The sequence below is a fragment of the Sphaeramia orbicularis genome, chromosome 15 (genome assembly GCF_902148855.1).
Source record: "Sphaeramia orbicularis chromosome 15, fSphaOr1.1, whole genome shotgun sequence".
NCBI classification, from domain to species: Eukaryota; Metazoa; Chordata; class Actinopteri; order Kurtiformes; family Apogonidae; genus Sphaeramia; species Sphaeramia orbicularis.
This window is the reverse complement of record NC_043971.1, coordinates 51,950,446-51,968,510: the sequence shown is the minus strand read 5'-3', so window position 1 is coordinate 51,968,510 and position 18,065 is coordinate 51,950,446. Positions and strand designations below refer to the sequence as shown.

The 18,065-nt window shown below is 40.0% G+C and overlaps 1 protein-coding gene across 1 annotated transcript; it reads left to right on the top strand.

The window, feature by feature from the left end:
• Window positions 1-5,191: 5,191 nt before the first annotated feature.
• Window positions 5,192-16,864, top strand: LOC115434645 (interferon-induced, double-stranded RNA-activated protein kinase-like). The gene is made up of 15 exons (XM_030156690.1): window positions 5,192-5,437; window positions 7,440-7,575; window positions 9,564-9,631; window positions 9,784-9,939; window positions 10,020-10,152; window positions 10,267-10,328; window positions 10,419-10,500; window positions 10,885-10,931; window positions 11,006-11,125; window positions 11,214-11,309; window positions 11,388-11,586; window positions 12,816-12,947; window positions 13,525-13,623; window positions 16,286-16,348; window positions 16,476-16,864. Exons 1-15 carry the CDS (start codon window positions 5,328-5,330, stop codon window positions 16,608-16,610), a joined length of 1,638 nt encoding a protein of 545 aa, XP_030012550.1. The 5' UTR covers window positions 5,192-5,327; the 3' UTR covers window positions 16,611-16,864.
• The last annotated feature ends 1,201 nt before the right edge of the window (window positions 16,865-18,065 follow it).

Sequence of the window (18,065 nt, the reverse complement as noted above, 5' to 3'; positions counted from 1 at the left end):
TAAAATAAACAAAAATGATTAAAAAATGTACAAAATAATAAATACTGTGAAGAAAATAAGAGGAAAAAATTGACTAGATGAAGTTATTTATATATATACATATATATATATATATATATATATATATATATATATATATATATATATATATATATATATATATATCTACAGTACAGGCCAAAAGTTTGGACACACCTTCTCATTCTTTGCATTTTCTTTATTTTCATGACTATTTTCATTGTAGATTCTCACTGAAGGCATCAAAACTATGAATGAACACATGTGGAATTATGTACTTAACAAAAAAGTGTGAAATAACTGAAAACATCTCTTATGTTCTAGTTTCGTCAAAGTATCCACCCTTAGCTCTGATGACTGTTTTGCACACTCTTGCCATTCTCTTGATGAGCTTCCAGAGGTAGTCACCTGAAATGGTTTCCTAACAGTCTTGAAGAAGTTCCCACAGATGCTTAGCACTTGTTGGCCCTTTTGCCTTCACTCTGCGGTCCAGCTCACCCCAAACCATCTCGATTGGGTTCAGGTCCGGTGACTGTGGAGGCCAGGTCATCTGGCGCAGCACTCCATCACTCTCCTTCTTGGTCAGATATCCCTCACACAGCCTGGAGGTGTGTTTGGGGTCATTGTCCTGTTGAAACATAAATGATGGTCCAACTAAACGCAAACCGGATGGAATGGCATGTCACTGCAGGATGCTGTGGTAGCCATGCTGATTCAGGTTGCCTTCAATCTTGAATAAATCCCCAACAGCGTCACCAGCAAAGCACCCCCACACCATCACACCTCCCCCTCCATGCTTCACGGTGGGAACCAGGCATGTAGCATCCATCCGTTCACCTTTTCTGCGTCGCACAAAGACACGACGGTTGGATCCAGAGATCTCAAATTTGGACTCATCAGACCAAAGCACAGATTTCCACTGGTCTAATGTCCATTCCTTGGGTTTCTTGGCCCAAATAAATCTCTTGTGTTTGTTGCCTCTCCTGAGCAGTGGTTTCCTAGCAGCTGTTTGACCATGAAGACCTGATTCACGCAGTCTCCTCTGAACAGTTGTTGTAGAGATGTGTCTGCTGCTAGAGCTCTGTGTGGTATTCATCTGGTCTCTAATCTGAGCTGCTGTTAATTTGCGATTTCTGAGGCTGGTGACTCAGATGAACTTATCTTCAGCATCAGAGGTGACTCTTGGTCTTCCTTTCCTGGGGCGGTCCTCATGTGAGCCAGTTTCGTTGGAGCGCTTGATGGTTTTTGCGACTGCACTTGGGGACACATTCAAAGTTTTTGAAATTTTCTAGACTGACTGACCTTCATTTCTTAAAGTAATGATGGCCACTCGTTTGTCTTTACTGAGCTGATTGGTTCTCGCCATAATATGCATTCTAACAGTTGTCCAATAGGGCTGTCAGCATCAACCTGACTTCTGCACAACACAACTGATGGTCCCAACCCCATCAATAAGGCAAGAAATTCCACTAAGTAACCCTGACAAGGCACAGCTATGAAGTGGAAACCATTTCAGGTGACTACCTCTGGAAGCTCATCAAGAGAATGCCAAGAGTGTGCAAGGCAGTCATCAGAGCTAAGGGTGGCTACTTTGAAGAAACTAGAATATAAGAGATGTTTTCAGTTATTTCACACTTTTTTGTTAAGTACATAATTCCACATGTGTTCATTCATAGTTTTGATGCCTTCAGTGAGAATCTACAATGAAAATAGTCATGAAAATAAAGAAAATGCGAAGAATGAGAAGGTGTGTCCAAACTTTTGGCCTGTACTGTATATATATAAACACCAAAATGCTCAAAAACAGTGATTTAAAAAAAATGTAACAAAATGAATAATAAACCAACAAAATAAGTAACATGAACAAAATAAGCCAAAAACTGAACAAAACTGGAGAAAAAAATGATAAAACTGGCAAAAAAAAAAAGAATAGAAACATAAAATAATGGAAAATATGAACAAAATGAAGTTGTAGACAGTTTATGTTCAGTCAATGATAAATTTGACTGATAAAGTCATTTTTGCTTCAGTTTTAGTCGTTATTTAGTCCTTGTTGTTTTGGATCCCAGACTTCTGTTAGAACAGAAACACCTGAATTCAACACGTCCACAGACTTTTGTCCATTTGTGTAAGACTCAGGTTAATTCTGTTCTGAGGAGAACGATATGAAGGTTCAGAATCCGACCTGAAACCAGAATCACATCGACAAACGTCCACTGAACTGAACTCCAACACTGCGAATAAATAATATAAATAAAAATAAATAGAACAGATGGGTTCAAATCTTCCAGAAATTCATGGTTTTACAGCATCATGAAAAAAAACAACAACAGAAAAACAGACAAATGTCCAGATTATTCCAGATGAATTCAACCACAGTTACTTTACAAAATGTCAGAATATTTACATGAACTGTGTGGTTTGTCAGTTTTAATTCTGTTTCACTCATATGAGATACTATTCTGGTTTGAAGGGGATTTGTGGACATGTTTAGAGCACAGCCACACAGAGAATAAGGGTTGTTTTTACTGTAGTTTCTGACCTTTGACCTTTGAGTGAAAAAAAAAGTTCCTCTCTGGGACAGATAGATGAGTCCAAACCGAAGACTCTTCATGTAAAGTGAACTTTCAACAGATTTTATTTGGCCTTTCACAAATTGATCAAATAAATCCAGAAAAAACAAGTGTTCAGAGAACTCAGAGCTCCTCCTTCACCCTGAACGCTGTGCATGTGTGGATCAACTATTTCTGTTTAAATTCAACAGTTTCCAGGTTGTTCCATACAGCAGAAACAGTTGCAGCTTGGTACCAGTCATGTGTCTGTCCAATTAGATTCAATTCCAATCAATATTAGTTGAGTTCTAATTTTAAATGTGTGGTAAATGGGATTTTCAATGTTAAATGTAAATGTCCACAGAGTCCACATTCCACAGTGGATGTGGACAGTTTAGTTCCAGATAGAAGATATTGTTCTAAGCTACAGGTGGATCCAGTTGGAGGCTAATCGGAGTAGTTTTGAATTCTTTATGAATTTTGGAAAATGTCTCAATGATGACAGATGGAAAACTGTAGATGTTGTGACCTTGCTGTGACCTTGAACTCTGTCCTACTGGGACCAAAATGGACTGGGTTGGTCCCAGGGCCTAGGCCTATCTGTGGGGAAGATCTGGGAAAGATGGGTGGAAGAGTTTTCTCCTAAAGTTGCTAACAAACAAACAAAGAAACAAACAAAGCAAAGTGATCACAGTACCTCCTGGCGGAGCTAATAAACACATCATCAGCCTTTTCTTTATTTTTGCCAAATTTCACATTCATAGCACTAAATTTGCACACCAGTGTCCAAACATTATTGTTTTTAAATGCCCTTTTCGCCAGTTATTTAGACAATTTCAAGAACATCATAAATTCTAAAACAAATAAAATCCAAAAACTATGTCAAGTGTATAATCTCATTTAATTTGTATAAGTTTTATTTATACCTCGAACATTTTTTTAAAATATATTTTTACTTACATGTGTTTCTGTATATTTGAAATGTAAAATATATTATGACTTGTGAAATTTTCTTTCCTTTTTTGATGTATACTATTATGTATATATACTGTTCAACTGTGCATTGCTCAAAAAAAGAAAAAAGAATCCAAACTGAAGGAGGAACATACCTACTGGTGTGTGTGTGTGGGGGGGGGGGCATGTCCACCCCAGTAATAGGGTCCTGAACTAACCTGAGTTTGACCCCCTGCAGTAGGTGGATGCAGCCCAGGACGGATCTAGGAACCCTTCAGCTTAGGTGATGATGATGATGATGACAGAAATTATGGTTAATTCACCTTAAATGCTTTAAAACAGTCTGTTTTGTAGAAACTACTCATTTTTAATATTTTCTTTCTTTCTTTCTTTTTTTTTTTTTTTTTTTTTTTTTTAACCAAAATATTCAACAAAAATATCAAAAATGAGTTTTGTGTTTTTTTTGGGTTTTTTTTTTTTTTTTTTTTTAGGTTTTTTGTTTGTTTGTTTTTAATATAAATTTTGCACATTATTTTAGTCTTTTTTGTTTGTTCTGTTGATAATTTTGGTCATTTTTGTTTATGGTGAGACTAATTTCTTTTCTGTCTTGTGGTTCATTTCTGTGTTTTATTTTAACCCTTTCATGCACAGTGGTCACTCCAGTGCACAGTTCTTCTGTGGCTGTTCTCTTGTATATTCATGGGTTTGTTGTTTTAGTTCCAGATCAGCCGACACAGTGGACACTTATGCACTTATGCATAAACTACAGTTCATACCATGACTGTAACTTTGCTGTTCTTGAAAAACCTGATCTGCACTGACATGTTGTCTTCAACAAAAAGTTTTTTTTTTTTTTTTTTTTTTTTTTGCATATTATTCATTCATTCATTTGTTCTGAGCAATAGTAAAAATTAAGCATTTTTTGTGTACAACGAACTAATATCCGAGTAAATACATTAATAAATAAAGGTGATCAAAACAAAAGAGCAGTTGCCATGTACACTACTAACAAAATAAATTCAATGTGTACTGGTCCGTGAAGTGAGTAATAACTAGTATTACAGTATGATAAAATGTGACAAAACATCAGATTAACTGCATTAAAAGTGTTTTTATTTCGTAGGTTTCACACAGTGTATCACGTTCTGATATTGAGTTTTAATACATGTTTCGTTGCTTCAGAAATGAATCACATCTTGGACATGTTTGTAACACCATGAACAACAGGCTCATTAAAAAAATTCAATCACATGTTTTTTTTTTTCATGCCTAAATAGGAACAAAAACACTCTGGAAAAAGAATCTTGACTATGGTTCTTATAATTCATGCATCAAAGGGTTCATTTTTGTTCTTCATTTTTACCCCCCCGCACACACACACACACACACACACGCACGCACGCACGCACACACACACACACACACGCACACACACACACACACACACACACACACACACACACGCACGCACGCACGCACACACACACACACACACACACACACACACACGCACACACACACACACACACACGCACACACACACACACACACACACACACACACACACACACACTCTCTCTCTCTATAATAAAGTGCTGCTGTCTGCTCTGGGCTGGGCTCTAAAGGGTTAACTCTGCTGGAATCACTTTCAGTTTCGATCCTTTTGAATCCACTCATATGTGGGAATCGAAACTTTAGAAGGTCTGAACCGGCAGAGTCCGCAGACCAGAGGTGGACCGGCTCAGAGGGGGAGTCCAGTCAGATCCAGACCACTTTGGACCACATCACACAGTCTGATCCGGGATGGCCAAGACCAACTACGTGGGGAAACTGAGCGAGTTGACGGTGGAACGGCACTGGAAACCTCCGGTGTACGAGGAGCCGGAGTCCACCGGACCAGACAACTGCAAAAGGTGAGTCACACAGCAGGCTGGTTCCGGTTCTGGTTCTGGTCCGGGTCTGTAACTGTGAGGGCGCACAGGAGGACCAGGACCAGGACCAGGACCAGAGACAGAACAGTCATCAGATAAAGGCCCAGACCTCTGGAGTTCAGAGGCCCAAACAGAAACACACATGAGCAGAACCACATATGAACAGAACCACATATGAACAGAACCACACATGAGCAGAACCACATATGAACAGAACCACATATGAACAGAACCACACATGAGCAGAACCACATATGAACAGAACAACACATGAGCAGAACCACATATGAGCAGAACCACATATGAACAGAACAACACATGAGCAGAACCACATATGAACAGAACAACACATGAGCAGAACCACACATGAGCAGAACCACATATGAACAGAACAACACATGAGCAGAACCACATATGAGCAGAACCACATATGAACAGAACCACACATGAACAGAACCACACATGAGCAGAACCACACATGAACAGAACCACATATGAACAGAACCACACATGAGCAGAACCACACATGAACAGAACCACATATGAGCAGAACCACATATGAACAGAACCACACATGAACAGAACCACACATGAGCAGAACCACACATGAGCAGAACCACATATGAACAGAACCACATATGAACAGAACAACACATGAGCAGAACCACATATGAGCAGAACCACATATGAACAGAACCACACATGAACAGAACCACACATGAACAGAACCACACATGAGCAGAACCACACATGAACAGAACCACACATGAACAGAACCACATATGAACAGAACCACACATGAGCAGAACCACATATGAACAGAACCACATATGAACAGAACCACACATGAGCAGAACCACACATGAACAGAACCACACATGAACAGAACCACATATGAACAGAACCACATATGAACAGAACCACACATGAGCAGAACCACATATGAACAGAACCTCTGAGGTTCCACAGGTCTGGGTCTGACCCACGAGCACTCCTGGCACGGCCAAGGTCAGCCAGGAGGGGCCGTGCGTAATGACGCAGCAGTTGTGCTCCATCAGACTGTAGTCCAGGTGTGTTTGAGTCCAACAGTCTGAGCTGGAACTAAACACACACACACACACACACAGAGAGAGAGAGAGAGAGAGAGAGAGAGGAGAGAGAGAGAGAGAGAGAGAGAGAGACATTAAAAAAAGAAAACTGAAAAAAAAAAAAAAACTGATATTCTACAGGTTTGTACGGTGGCCCAGAGGGGCAACAGCCCCAAAAATTATCCACTGTAAGAAAAATAAAAAAAAGAGTACAACCCAAAAAATTATCCAGTATAAGAAAAAAAAAGATAATAGCTTTTCTCACAGTGGATATTTTTTTGGGCTGTTCTCTTTTTTTTTTTTTTTTTTTTTTCTTATAGTGGATAAGTTTTTGGGCTGTTCTCTTTTTTTTTCTTATAGTGGATAATTTTTTGGGCTGTTGTCTTTTTTTTCTTATAGTGGATAATTTTTTGGGCTGTTGTCTTTTTTTCTTATAGTGGATAATTTTTTGGGCTGTTCTCTTTTTTTTCTTATAGTGGATAATTTTTTGGGCTGTTGTCTTTTTCTTATAGTGGATAATTTTTTGGGCTGTTGTCTTTTTTTTCTTATAGTGGATAATTTTTTGGGCTGTTGTCTTTTTCTTATAGTGGATAATTTTTTGGGCTGTTCTCTTTTTTTCTTATAGTGGATAATTTTTTGGGCTGTTCTCTTTTTTTTCTTATAGTGGATAATTTTGTGGGCTGTTCTCTTTTTTTTCTTATAGTGGATAATTTTTTGGGCTGTTCTAGTTTTTTTTCTTATAGTGGATAATTTTTTGGGCTGTTCTCTTTTTCTTATAGTGGATAAGTTTTTTGGGCTGTTCTAGTTTTTTTTCTTATAGTGGATAATTTTTGGGGCTGTTCTCTTTTTCTTATAGTGGATAATTTTTTGGGCTGTTGTCTTTTTTTCTGTTTCAGGTTCACGGTGAAGGTCCATGTAGCTGATCAGCTGTTTACTGGTGAGGGGACGTCGAAGAAAGAAGCCAAACATGACGCAGCTAAAAAGGCCCTGGAACATCTGCGACCAGAGCTAGCACAAGCTTCAGCCAGATCTGTAAGACTGCCATCAACTTTGGTTTACTGTCTGCGAACACTCTGTGTTGGGTTGACTGTTGAGGGTTTTCCGTAACCTTCTTTTAGACGCAGACTCTGGTCACTGTCCCTTTGGTTCTGTTGGACCTTCCATGCACTGGACCATTCAAGGTGGTGCCTTTGAGTGGTTCAGGTTCTACTTAGAAGTTATTTGTCGGTGTTGGACCTGCTGACTCCTCTGTATTGCCTCTCATGTGTGGAGTGCCTCAGGGTTCTGTTCTTGGGCCTCTTCTTTTCTTCCTGTATTTCCTTCTGCTTGGGTCACTTCTCTGGAAACATGGCATCTCTTTCCATTTTTATGCCATCGACCGTCAAATATGTGTGCCACAAAAACAGGATAATGCAAACTGTCAGCAATAATAAATTAGATTTCTATAGCTTTTTTCAAGGCACCCAAAGTGTTTTACGTTATTGCTCTCACATTCACACTCTGGCGGTGGTAAGCTGCATTTGTATCCACAGCTGCCCTATGGGCAGGCTGACGGAAGCATGGCTGCCAATTCGCACCAAACGGCCCCTCCCACCACCACCAAACATTCATACGCATTCATACAGCAGTGTGAGTAGGGATGGGAATCGATAAGAATTTAACAATACCGATTCCATTATCGATTTTGCTTATCGATCTGATTCCTTATCAATTCCCTTAGCGATTCTCATTGGGTGAGGGAATAAGAGGATAAATGGATGAGTTTGCATTAACTGTCTTTTATATTTCCATCATGTACAGTATGTACTAATAATAAGAACAGATGACGCCGAGCCACGTTTGGGGGGGGGGGGCGTTGGAGGAGACTGAATGAGCTATGCATGGATACGCAAGACAGAGCCTCAGCCAGGGTTGGAGCCAGAGCTGGGCCGGGCCAGAGCCGGGGTCAGAGCCGGGGCAGTGCAGGGACGGAGCCAGGAAGGGAGCTGGGGCCAGAGCCAGAGTTGGGGCCCCAGCTGGCGAATTGTTGCTGTGCAGCGCTCATGATCAGGAACAAGCATTGCACATGCCAGTACTCTGGAGGCGTGGCTTCGGGGGGATGTCTGAAGAAAGGGGTTTGGACTTTTGAATTGAGCATTTTCAAAATGTAGCTGCTCAAACTGTTTTTCTAAGATCTCGGACCCCACCTTTAAGTGAACACTGTTAGCATTGTTAGCATAGTGTGATTTCTCCTTAGTTTTCGCCTGCGACATGTTTCTTCTTTCACAACAAAAAGCCCTAGAGCTGACAACACCAGTATCCTCTTATTACTAGCCATCTGTTCAACAAGTACAACAACGATAACCCCTCTGGACTACTCAACACTCTGACAACAATGTCTGACAACAGCGAGCTCGGTAGTCGATTTGGTGTGTTCGTCACATTTTTTTGACCATGTTGGGGAGACGGTAGCCGACTGATCAGCTGGGCTACCTTTTCTGACGATGACAGGTTGGTGTGTCTTCACCCGTAGACGTTACTTGTACGACTCCAGTTGGTTCAAATTGCAGCTGCTCAGCTTTTAACCGGTGTCACGTCATTGGCTCCAGTTTGTTTTCCTTCGTTCTTCTGGTGCTCCCTCTTGTTGCTTCTTTATAATTCTCAGTCATGGTTCGTCTTCTTCAAGACAAAGAGGAAGCTCCAGAACTGTGGAAAGAGTTGCACCTTCGCACATCAGGCAGGCTCACTCACTTCCCATTTTGAAATCCTCTCTTAAGACATATTTCTTCAGGCTTTAACTTTTATTCTTTTGTTTTGTTGTTTTTTCTTTTTCATGGTTTTATTGTTTTTTTTCCATTTTGCTTTAGTTTTATATTTGGTTTTATGTGTCTACAACTCTTTTATGTGTTTTATTTGTGTACATGACTTTGGCCAACTGTGTTGTTTTTAAAGTGCTTTATAAATAAAGTTGGAGTTGATGGTCAAGGTCATTGAGCCAGACTTTGAACTCTAATTTAAACTGTACTTTGTATGTTTTTAAGACAGCAGATGAGAACATTAATCATCCTTCAGCTCAACAAAAAGATGAGCTAGCTTCATCAGACTTGTGGTGAGTAAATCTGTCAGTCCTTCCAGAAGATGGGTTTACTCAGAGTAGTTTCACCTCTGACATTATCATTAGATTATACTTTCTTCACAGATTAAAGTCTGATATTTGGATCTGAGTGGACAATAGTGAAAATCTGTGGTTGTTTCTTGCAGTGATAAGACCAGAGAGTTGAGCGTGAGCTCCGACAACCAGAGCAGCACGCAGAAAAAGACAGATTTTATATCACTCCTCATGACCAAGTGCCAGCGAACTGGACACATTTGTCAGTTCATTGAAGTGGAGAGAAAAGGTCCATCTCATGACCCTGAGTGAGTATGACTGAACCTCCACTCATGCTCTGGTTTATAATCAGCTGAAACAACAACTACAATCTGTTTTTCCACAACAGATTTTTCTGCAAAGCAGTGATCGACAGTAAAGAGTATCCTGTGGGAAAGGGAAAGAGCAAAAAGGAAGCCAGGAAAAACGCTGCTGAGTTGGCCTGGTCTGTACTGGGGGGTCACTCAGACTGGGACAGTAAGGTATCCACTGTTATCACTATATATTCATAATGAACAGGTCTGTAAATCAGCCCTTCTTCATTTAGTTTCCAGATCAGCTACAGCAGATAGGATTCATTATTTATATTATTTTAGGGGTCGGTCGGGTCTACAGTGTCTGACAGTGGTTCATCAACCGGGTTTTCATCAGATGCACAGTAAGACACATATGAAAAATGGCACTGATAGAGTTTTTCTTCATCCAACACTTTAATCGTGATAGTAACTTATATTTTATGCTTTTTCAGAGACTCTCAGCCATCATCTTCACGAAGAAGCACAAGTTACTCGATAATATTCACAGATTCATCAACGTCCTCCAAAGCTCAGGTATGTTTTCTCAAAATGAAAAATCAAAGACACTGATTTTCTGCAGCGGTTGGTCAGGGTTTAGTGGATAAAATAATCTCATAGGTCAGGAGATGCTTTTGGATGTTTAGGTCTTTGAGAGTTAATGAAGACAACGTGTCTCTCATTCAGTTCAGATTGGACTGGTGCGTTGAGCCCATCCCAGAAATGCTCAGTGATGTCTGGGTCAGTTTCTCCAAAACTGCAGGTCTAGGTGGGAGTTCAGTTGAGCATCTATGGGGCATATTGGCCAAATAAGTCCCATCCCCCTCAACTTCTCAGTGGTACATACAACAGCTCACCCTCGGAGGTCTTGTCTTGGACTTGGTGGTAATAATGCTGTTGTTTGCTGTTTGTTCTTCTAAGGATGCTGCTCAGGTCCAGAATGTGGGAAACAATTCGACTCAGTCAAGGTATGGAGACGTCATCACTGAATCAACTCTAAATGTCTGTTTTTTGGCCTAAATATTTACACGGATCTCAACAGTTTTACTTCAGACTTTGATTCTATAAAGCGCCTCGGCAGCGGAGGATTTGGATCTGTTTATAAAGCAAGAGACAAAAAGCTGGAGAGATATTACGCTGTGAAGATCATCGACTGGGAAGAGTGAGTGTCTCCTTATACCAGAACATCCAGAATGAAACACTTAGTTAACCAGTTATTAACCAGTTCACTTTGTCTTCATTTGAACCAGACACTCCCTGCGAGAGGTGAAGGCATTATCAGACTTGTCCCATCCTAATATCGTCAGATACTACTCGTACTGGGAGGAGACAACAGGATACAAACAGTACTTCCACATATTCATCCAGTAAAGATAAAGTCTTGAATTCCAGACAGTTATTAAATGTCTTATCTGTTGTTGTAGGCGTGTCCACGACCCAGAGGAGAAGTTCCTCTACATCCAGATGGAGTTATGTGACAGCACACTCAGACAGTGGATCAATGGATGGAGCGACGCTCTGGACGATTCAAAGAGAAGAGAAGAAGGTCTGAAAATCGCTCAGCAGATACTGAGTGGAGTCGAGTACATTCACTCCATGAAATGCATCCACAGGGACCTGAAGGTGAGACCACAGCCAGCAACGTCTCAGATGGAGGTTTTAGTAGATCCAGGTGTTTGTCTTCTAAAGTTAGACGACACTGTGGAGATGAAGTCCTCACTGTATTGGAGAAGAACCTTCAGAAGTCAGGGTGGTTGAAGGAACCATGTCATCATTGATAAATGGGCTGCACATTAGAATGCCTTACAGGAGATTTGGGTTCATGACTTACAGACTCTGACTTTTATTGATAAAATGAGGTCTACAGTTAGTGGTTTCAGTTTCTAAATTATAATCTTTTTATGCAAGTTTTTTTTTAAACAACAGGCCCTCTACATATGTGTGCATGAACATAATGACGTACACAAATCCAGGCGCAACAGAAAGAAGTGTCGATTAAACCTGAGTCAGTCATTACCGCCGAACCAAACAATACTGAATATGCCTGAATGTTCTCAAGCAGCACTTACTCTGATGAATGCGATCAGGAAAGGTCCCCAGATTTTCTGGATCTTTCTACTGGAATGTTGAAGCAACTGTCTGATGTTCTCCAGTGTTAGGCAGGACATAATAGGCGTTTCTCAACACGAGTTCTTTTCTGTTCTTCTGTTCTCGCGATCTTGTTAAACATCATCAGTCGAGTCCCAGTTACTGTTCCATTTAAAAGTTCACACAAACCAAAAGATCGGAATGAATTCCAGGATATTGTTCTTGTCTCGTCCGTTAAACCAAGGATGCACTGGTTGGTGACTCGTGTGGACTTGGCTGGAAAATATCCCAAGACATTTCGTGCTACTGTCAATTTGAGACTTCCGTTCTTAGGAAGTTAATTCTCTTGGTCCGTTCTTACCAAGTCTGAAGTCACTGAGGTAGCAAGTCCGAAGTTGATGAACTTGATATTGATGAACTCCTAATGTCTGTTAAACATTGTACATATGTGGGCGGGGCAGATCTTTCCAATTGAACAAAATGACACACCAAGCCAAGAGGGAGGCAAAGGCCAGGGTATGAGAGTCGGAAGTTAAATGTAGCTCCTCCCATGTAACCCCAAACAGCACAGTCAGAAGGTTTGGTTTCAAGCCTTTACAGTCAGGGCTAGAGAACTGAAACCAGACCGGACCAGTTCAAATGGAAGAGGGGAGCTTCAGAAATCTAGCGGTTTTCACCATGAACACTGACCTCAGGGTAAATTTGGGATAGTTTACATTTGGGGATAGCGGTTTTAATTTCTGTTGTTGATGTTTGCGTTTTAGCCTGACAACATCTTGTTTCGTGAAAGAGTCGTGAAGATCGGAGACTTTGGTCTGGTCACCAGAGATGACGACGATGCAGGAATGGAACGGACCAGGCGCACAGGAACCCCGTCATACATGGCTCCTGAACAGGTGGGATGGGAGAAGCTCTTTTTACTGTTCAGGTTTATTAGAAATATTGTTTTTTCAAATATATGTAGCATGTGTATATGTACAAACATATGTATTCCTACTTCCAAATAATAAAAAAGGGCCTGAAGTTCTCATTGTAGTGTTTATAATAAAGAAGCTGATGGATTGGATTGTACAGATATGAAGAGAATTTATATCCATTGACTGGGGGGGGGGGGGTAGTATGTCACCACCAGAGGGAGGAGTGACTCACTCACTCTGTCGGTCTCCCATGGTGAGGAAAACGAACACCACAGAGCCTTTGACCAAAGCATCAGAAAGTGACCAGATGGGATGAGAACCATTAAGAAACAACTGTTAGAGTCAAGAAAAGAAGTGATAAAAACAGCAGAGTAGAAGCCATTGTTTGTTGGATTCCAAACAGATATTGATTGATTCGTTGGTGGTTTGGTTGTTAGTGTGTTCTGGTACCAGTCTGACCCCTGCTGGTCACAGGTGGAACATCAGCACCACTTCAGCGTAGAACATCATGGTAATAAAGGTGGATTTTCCTGAATTCTGTTTTTTTTTTTAACAGGAAAAGGAAAGGACTTACAACCGAAAAGTGGACATATTCGCCCTGGGACTGATATTCTTTGAAATCCTCTGGAAAATGACTGGACATGAGAGAAGTGGCGTGAGTTTCCAAATAAAATATGAGAAGTTAGGATAATATATGGATCTATTGCCACGTTTCCACTACATGGAACCGGCTCGGTTTGACTCTGGTACCAGGTCCTATTCCTGGAGACCGTTTCCATTACAGGATACTACAGACTTTACAGTACCTGGTCGTCATAGCGATGCGGCGCGTTACTTCTGTGTCGTCTGCTCAGAGAGTCGCTGAAAACTCGCTCGTTGCGTGTTGTCTCATCAAACTCGTGCTGAATTTTTACGTCGGCCACCAAAGACTGAACCTCCTGGACAAACTGTGGTGTACTTTTACAGGCTGTCCTCATGTGGATTCACCTACCGACAGATTTACTGTCAACTTCTGCATCTGTTTTTTGTAAAATGGCGGGGCACAGAGACGACTCTGACCAATCAGTGGTCTGCAGTGTTTACGCGTCACCTTTTAGTATCTGGTCCCATCCTGGAACTTCGGCGGAGGTGTTAACAAAAAACTAGTACCGGGTACCAGATTCCAGGTCCTTTTTTGTAATGGAAATGCAAAAAGGCCGAGTTGAGTCGAGTCGAGTCGAGCCGATACCATGTAGTGGAAACGCGGCATAAGTCTGTTCAAGACTTAAAACCCTGTGAGAAAACACCAACATAAGTGACGATTAGACAATGTCACAGAGCGAATGTTATTGTGTTAATAATAATAATAATAATAATAATAAACTTTATTTGTATAGCACCTTTCATACAGAAATTGTAGCCCAAAGTGCTTCACATTGATTGAAAAAATACAATATTAAAATACATTAAGATTTGATTATACATCAAGAAATAAAATGAAATTTGAGAGAAATACAATAAAATAAAAATAAAAACAGCGCACATTAAAATATTTGATTATGCATAGAATTTTTGAAGTGCAAGAAATAAGATGAAATTTGAAATACAATAAAATAAAAAATAAAAACAGAAATACAATAAAATAAAATAAAAATAAAAAAACGCACATTCCTGGTTCCTGAATTGTGACCCCATTTTTATCTCCTTTCAAAGGCTAATGAGAATAAAAATGTTTTTAATTTGGTTTTAAATATATTCAGTGAACTGGCTTCTCTAATGTCTTTTGGAATTGTATTCCATAACTTTGGTGCATAGTTAGTAAAGGCTGCGTCCCCCATTTTCTTTGTAATATTTCTGGGAGTCGCTAGTAACCCTGCGTTTGATGACCTCAGTGTTCTAGTTTGTACATAACTGATCAGTGAGTTTGCAATGTAACTTGGTCCGGTTCCATTTAGAGCTTTATACGTGAGGAGTAGTATCTGAAAATCAGTTCTGTAGGTTACCGGTAGCCAGTGCAGGGAAACCAACACTGGAGTAATGTGCTCTCTCTTCTTGGTTTTGGTTCATAACCTAGCTGCAGAGTTGTGAATCAGCTGAAGTCTGTCTGTGCTGCTTTTTGGGAGACCTGTAAGGAGTGCATTACAGTAGTCCAGTCTGCTGGAGATAAAAGCATGGACCAGTTTTTCAGCATCCTTTCCATTTATAACCGGCATTACTTTGGCTATGTTTCTGAGGTGGAAGAATGACGTTTTAGTGACTTTCTTTATGTGGGACTTAAAGTTTAAGTCTGAGTCTATAATGACTCCCAGACTTGTCACTTCTGGTTTGATCCAGGAAGTGAGTTTGCTCATCCTACTCATCAGCATTTCCCTTTTTGCTTTTGGGCCAACAAGCAGGATTTCAGTTTTTTCCTCATTCAGTTTCAGAAAGTTCCTGCACATCCACTGATTCATTGCTGTGAGGCAGTTTGTAATGGAATGGATGGCTGTCATGTCATTGGGTTCTGCGGAGATGTATATTTGTGTGTCGTCCGCGTAGCTATGGAAGCTAACATTATGTTTTCTGATGATATCTCCAAGTGGTAGCATATATAAGGAGAATAGTAGTGGACCCAGGCAGCTCCCTTGTGGAACCCCATAGCATGTATCATGTGTGTTTGACACGTGATCTCCAAGCCTGACGTAGTACTGTCTTCCCTTAATATACGTTTTGAACCACTGTAGTACACTGTCAGAGAGACCTACCAGCTTTTCTAGCCGATTAATCAGGATGACAAGGTGTTGACGAGACCATTATTATACATCTGTGTTTTTATATACTGTATATATAATTTTCCTTATAATTTGTACTATATCCTCCTGAGCCCCAGGAAAGTGAAAGTTTTTTTATTTTTATATATTTATTTATTTATGTATTAATTTTCATTTAGATAATTAACAGCACAATGCAAAACTTACAGATGATTATTTTTCAATAGAATTTTTCATGGAATGTCTGGAGAGGATCTTTTTATTATTTTATTTTTTTAGTAAATCTGTGAAGCTCTTGTCTGCCACAGAGGACAAAACCACATGGCAGGGTCTCAGGAGGATATTATGTCAGTCATGTTTTTATACAAAACACAAATTATATTAGTTTAAATAAGATAAGATATGCCTTTTTTAGTCCCACAAGGGGAAATTATAGAAATCCGAAATATAAAATGCTGAATATATACGTGTTTTCCTCTACATGTTAGTACTCATTACATCTATTATTTTTTATGTATTTGTTTTCAAAGACTCTTCTGGGTTATTGTCAGACCTTTAACATGTTTCCTTCTGTAACTTCATGAACAGATCTGGAATGACGTCAGACGACAGAGGTTTCCCGAAGAATTCACACGTTCTTTCTGTAAAGAGGTAAAAACAAACAAACAAACAAACAAACCAACCTGGTTTTTTTCTGTTTAAACAGGATGTGTTTTTTTTTTTATTTTATTTTATAGGGGTGTTCCATACATTGACGTACATGTACTGTTGTTTTCAGAGTGACATTATCAAGTCGATGCTGCAGAACAACCCAGAAGACCGACCTGAAGCCGGTTCTCTTAAAGCAGATCTGGACCGGTGGATTCAGGTTTTCGGACACGATCAAATGCTGCAGGAAAACAAAACAATTTGATGCGATCAGAAAACTGTGTCCTCTGATGTCACTGATTTAATGATGTGGGTCGTCAGGTGGTTTTTAAGGTTGAAGGGTAATTATTTTAGACTAATCTGTGTCTGTTTGGGTAATAATGGTAAATAAATGGTAATTATTAGGGATGCACCGATACCACTTTTTTCCAAACCGAGTACAAGTACGAGTACGAGTACTTACATTTGAGTACTTGCTGATACCGAGTACTGATACGAGTACTTAATAATCCCATTCCAGTTCTTAGTTCCTTTTGTAAATGTGCTTTATTGTCGTTGTCATTAGTCTGACTGGAACAAAGTGCTGCTACTGACATTTAATGTGTTGGAATGAGCGTTTGGCAATTAATCCACCAGGGGGCGCCGCTCTGAATTAACCATACTGGACAAATACCACGAAGAAGAGGAAAGTTTTATGAGAAGAAGAAGAAAGTCAGTAATAACAAACATGGAGACGACAGAGGAAACACTAATGTGATACTAATGTTGCAGCGTTTTCTCTGGTAAGGTTTAAAAGTTTAGCTTCAGCAGGAAGAGAAAAGAGAAATGAGCCACAAGTTTGGTTTTCACCTCCGCTGGTGGTGGTCCGCACCGCTCCGTACCTCCATAGTATTATCAGTAGGATGTAAACCGGTCCAGCCCTGGGTAGTTGTCCTAAATGTGTCAGTAGTTTTTCTCTAACTCCCACAGTGGCTCTTTGAACAGATCCTCTACCTCCACGGTTCCGCTGGTATTCTCTGTCTGGGTACTCATCCTCCATCAGCTGGAAAACAGATGGAATGTACGCAGAGGACGGACAGAACGCTGCGTCTGTATCTGTCTGTGTCTGAACGCTACTGTCAGTCAGCCTTACTTTTAACATCGTCATTTATTTGGTTCAGTCTCCACACTCTTCACACTCACACACATTATTCCTCCTCCTCGTACCTGCTGCACTGAACTGGGAATGTCACACAGCTGTAAGTGGTATCGGTGCAGTTGTATCAGATTACTTTTACGAGTACAAATACGAGTACACACACTGAGTATCGGAGCTGATGACTGATACTGGTATGGGATCGGTGCATCCCTAATAATAATAATAATAATAATAATAATAATAATGGTAATAATAATAATAATAATAATAATAATAATAATAATAATAATAATAATAATAATAAGTGGTTCCAGACACAACAAACCCCGCCCCTCGCACGTATTGTCCTTTATTTTGGCATCGATCCAGCAGATGTCTTATCAGTTGCCTCTATATATGTGCCAAGTTTGTAGTAAACTGAAATAAAATTGATGTTTTTATAGATGTTTGAAATTTCACCCAGTGTAAGTAAATGGAAGAAGTAAAAAATTCATTAAAAAATGTAAACTTCGACCTACTTTCCCCAAAATGTAATCAAATCTATTCTACACTGGTAATCTATAAACCCAAGTAAGTTTGAAT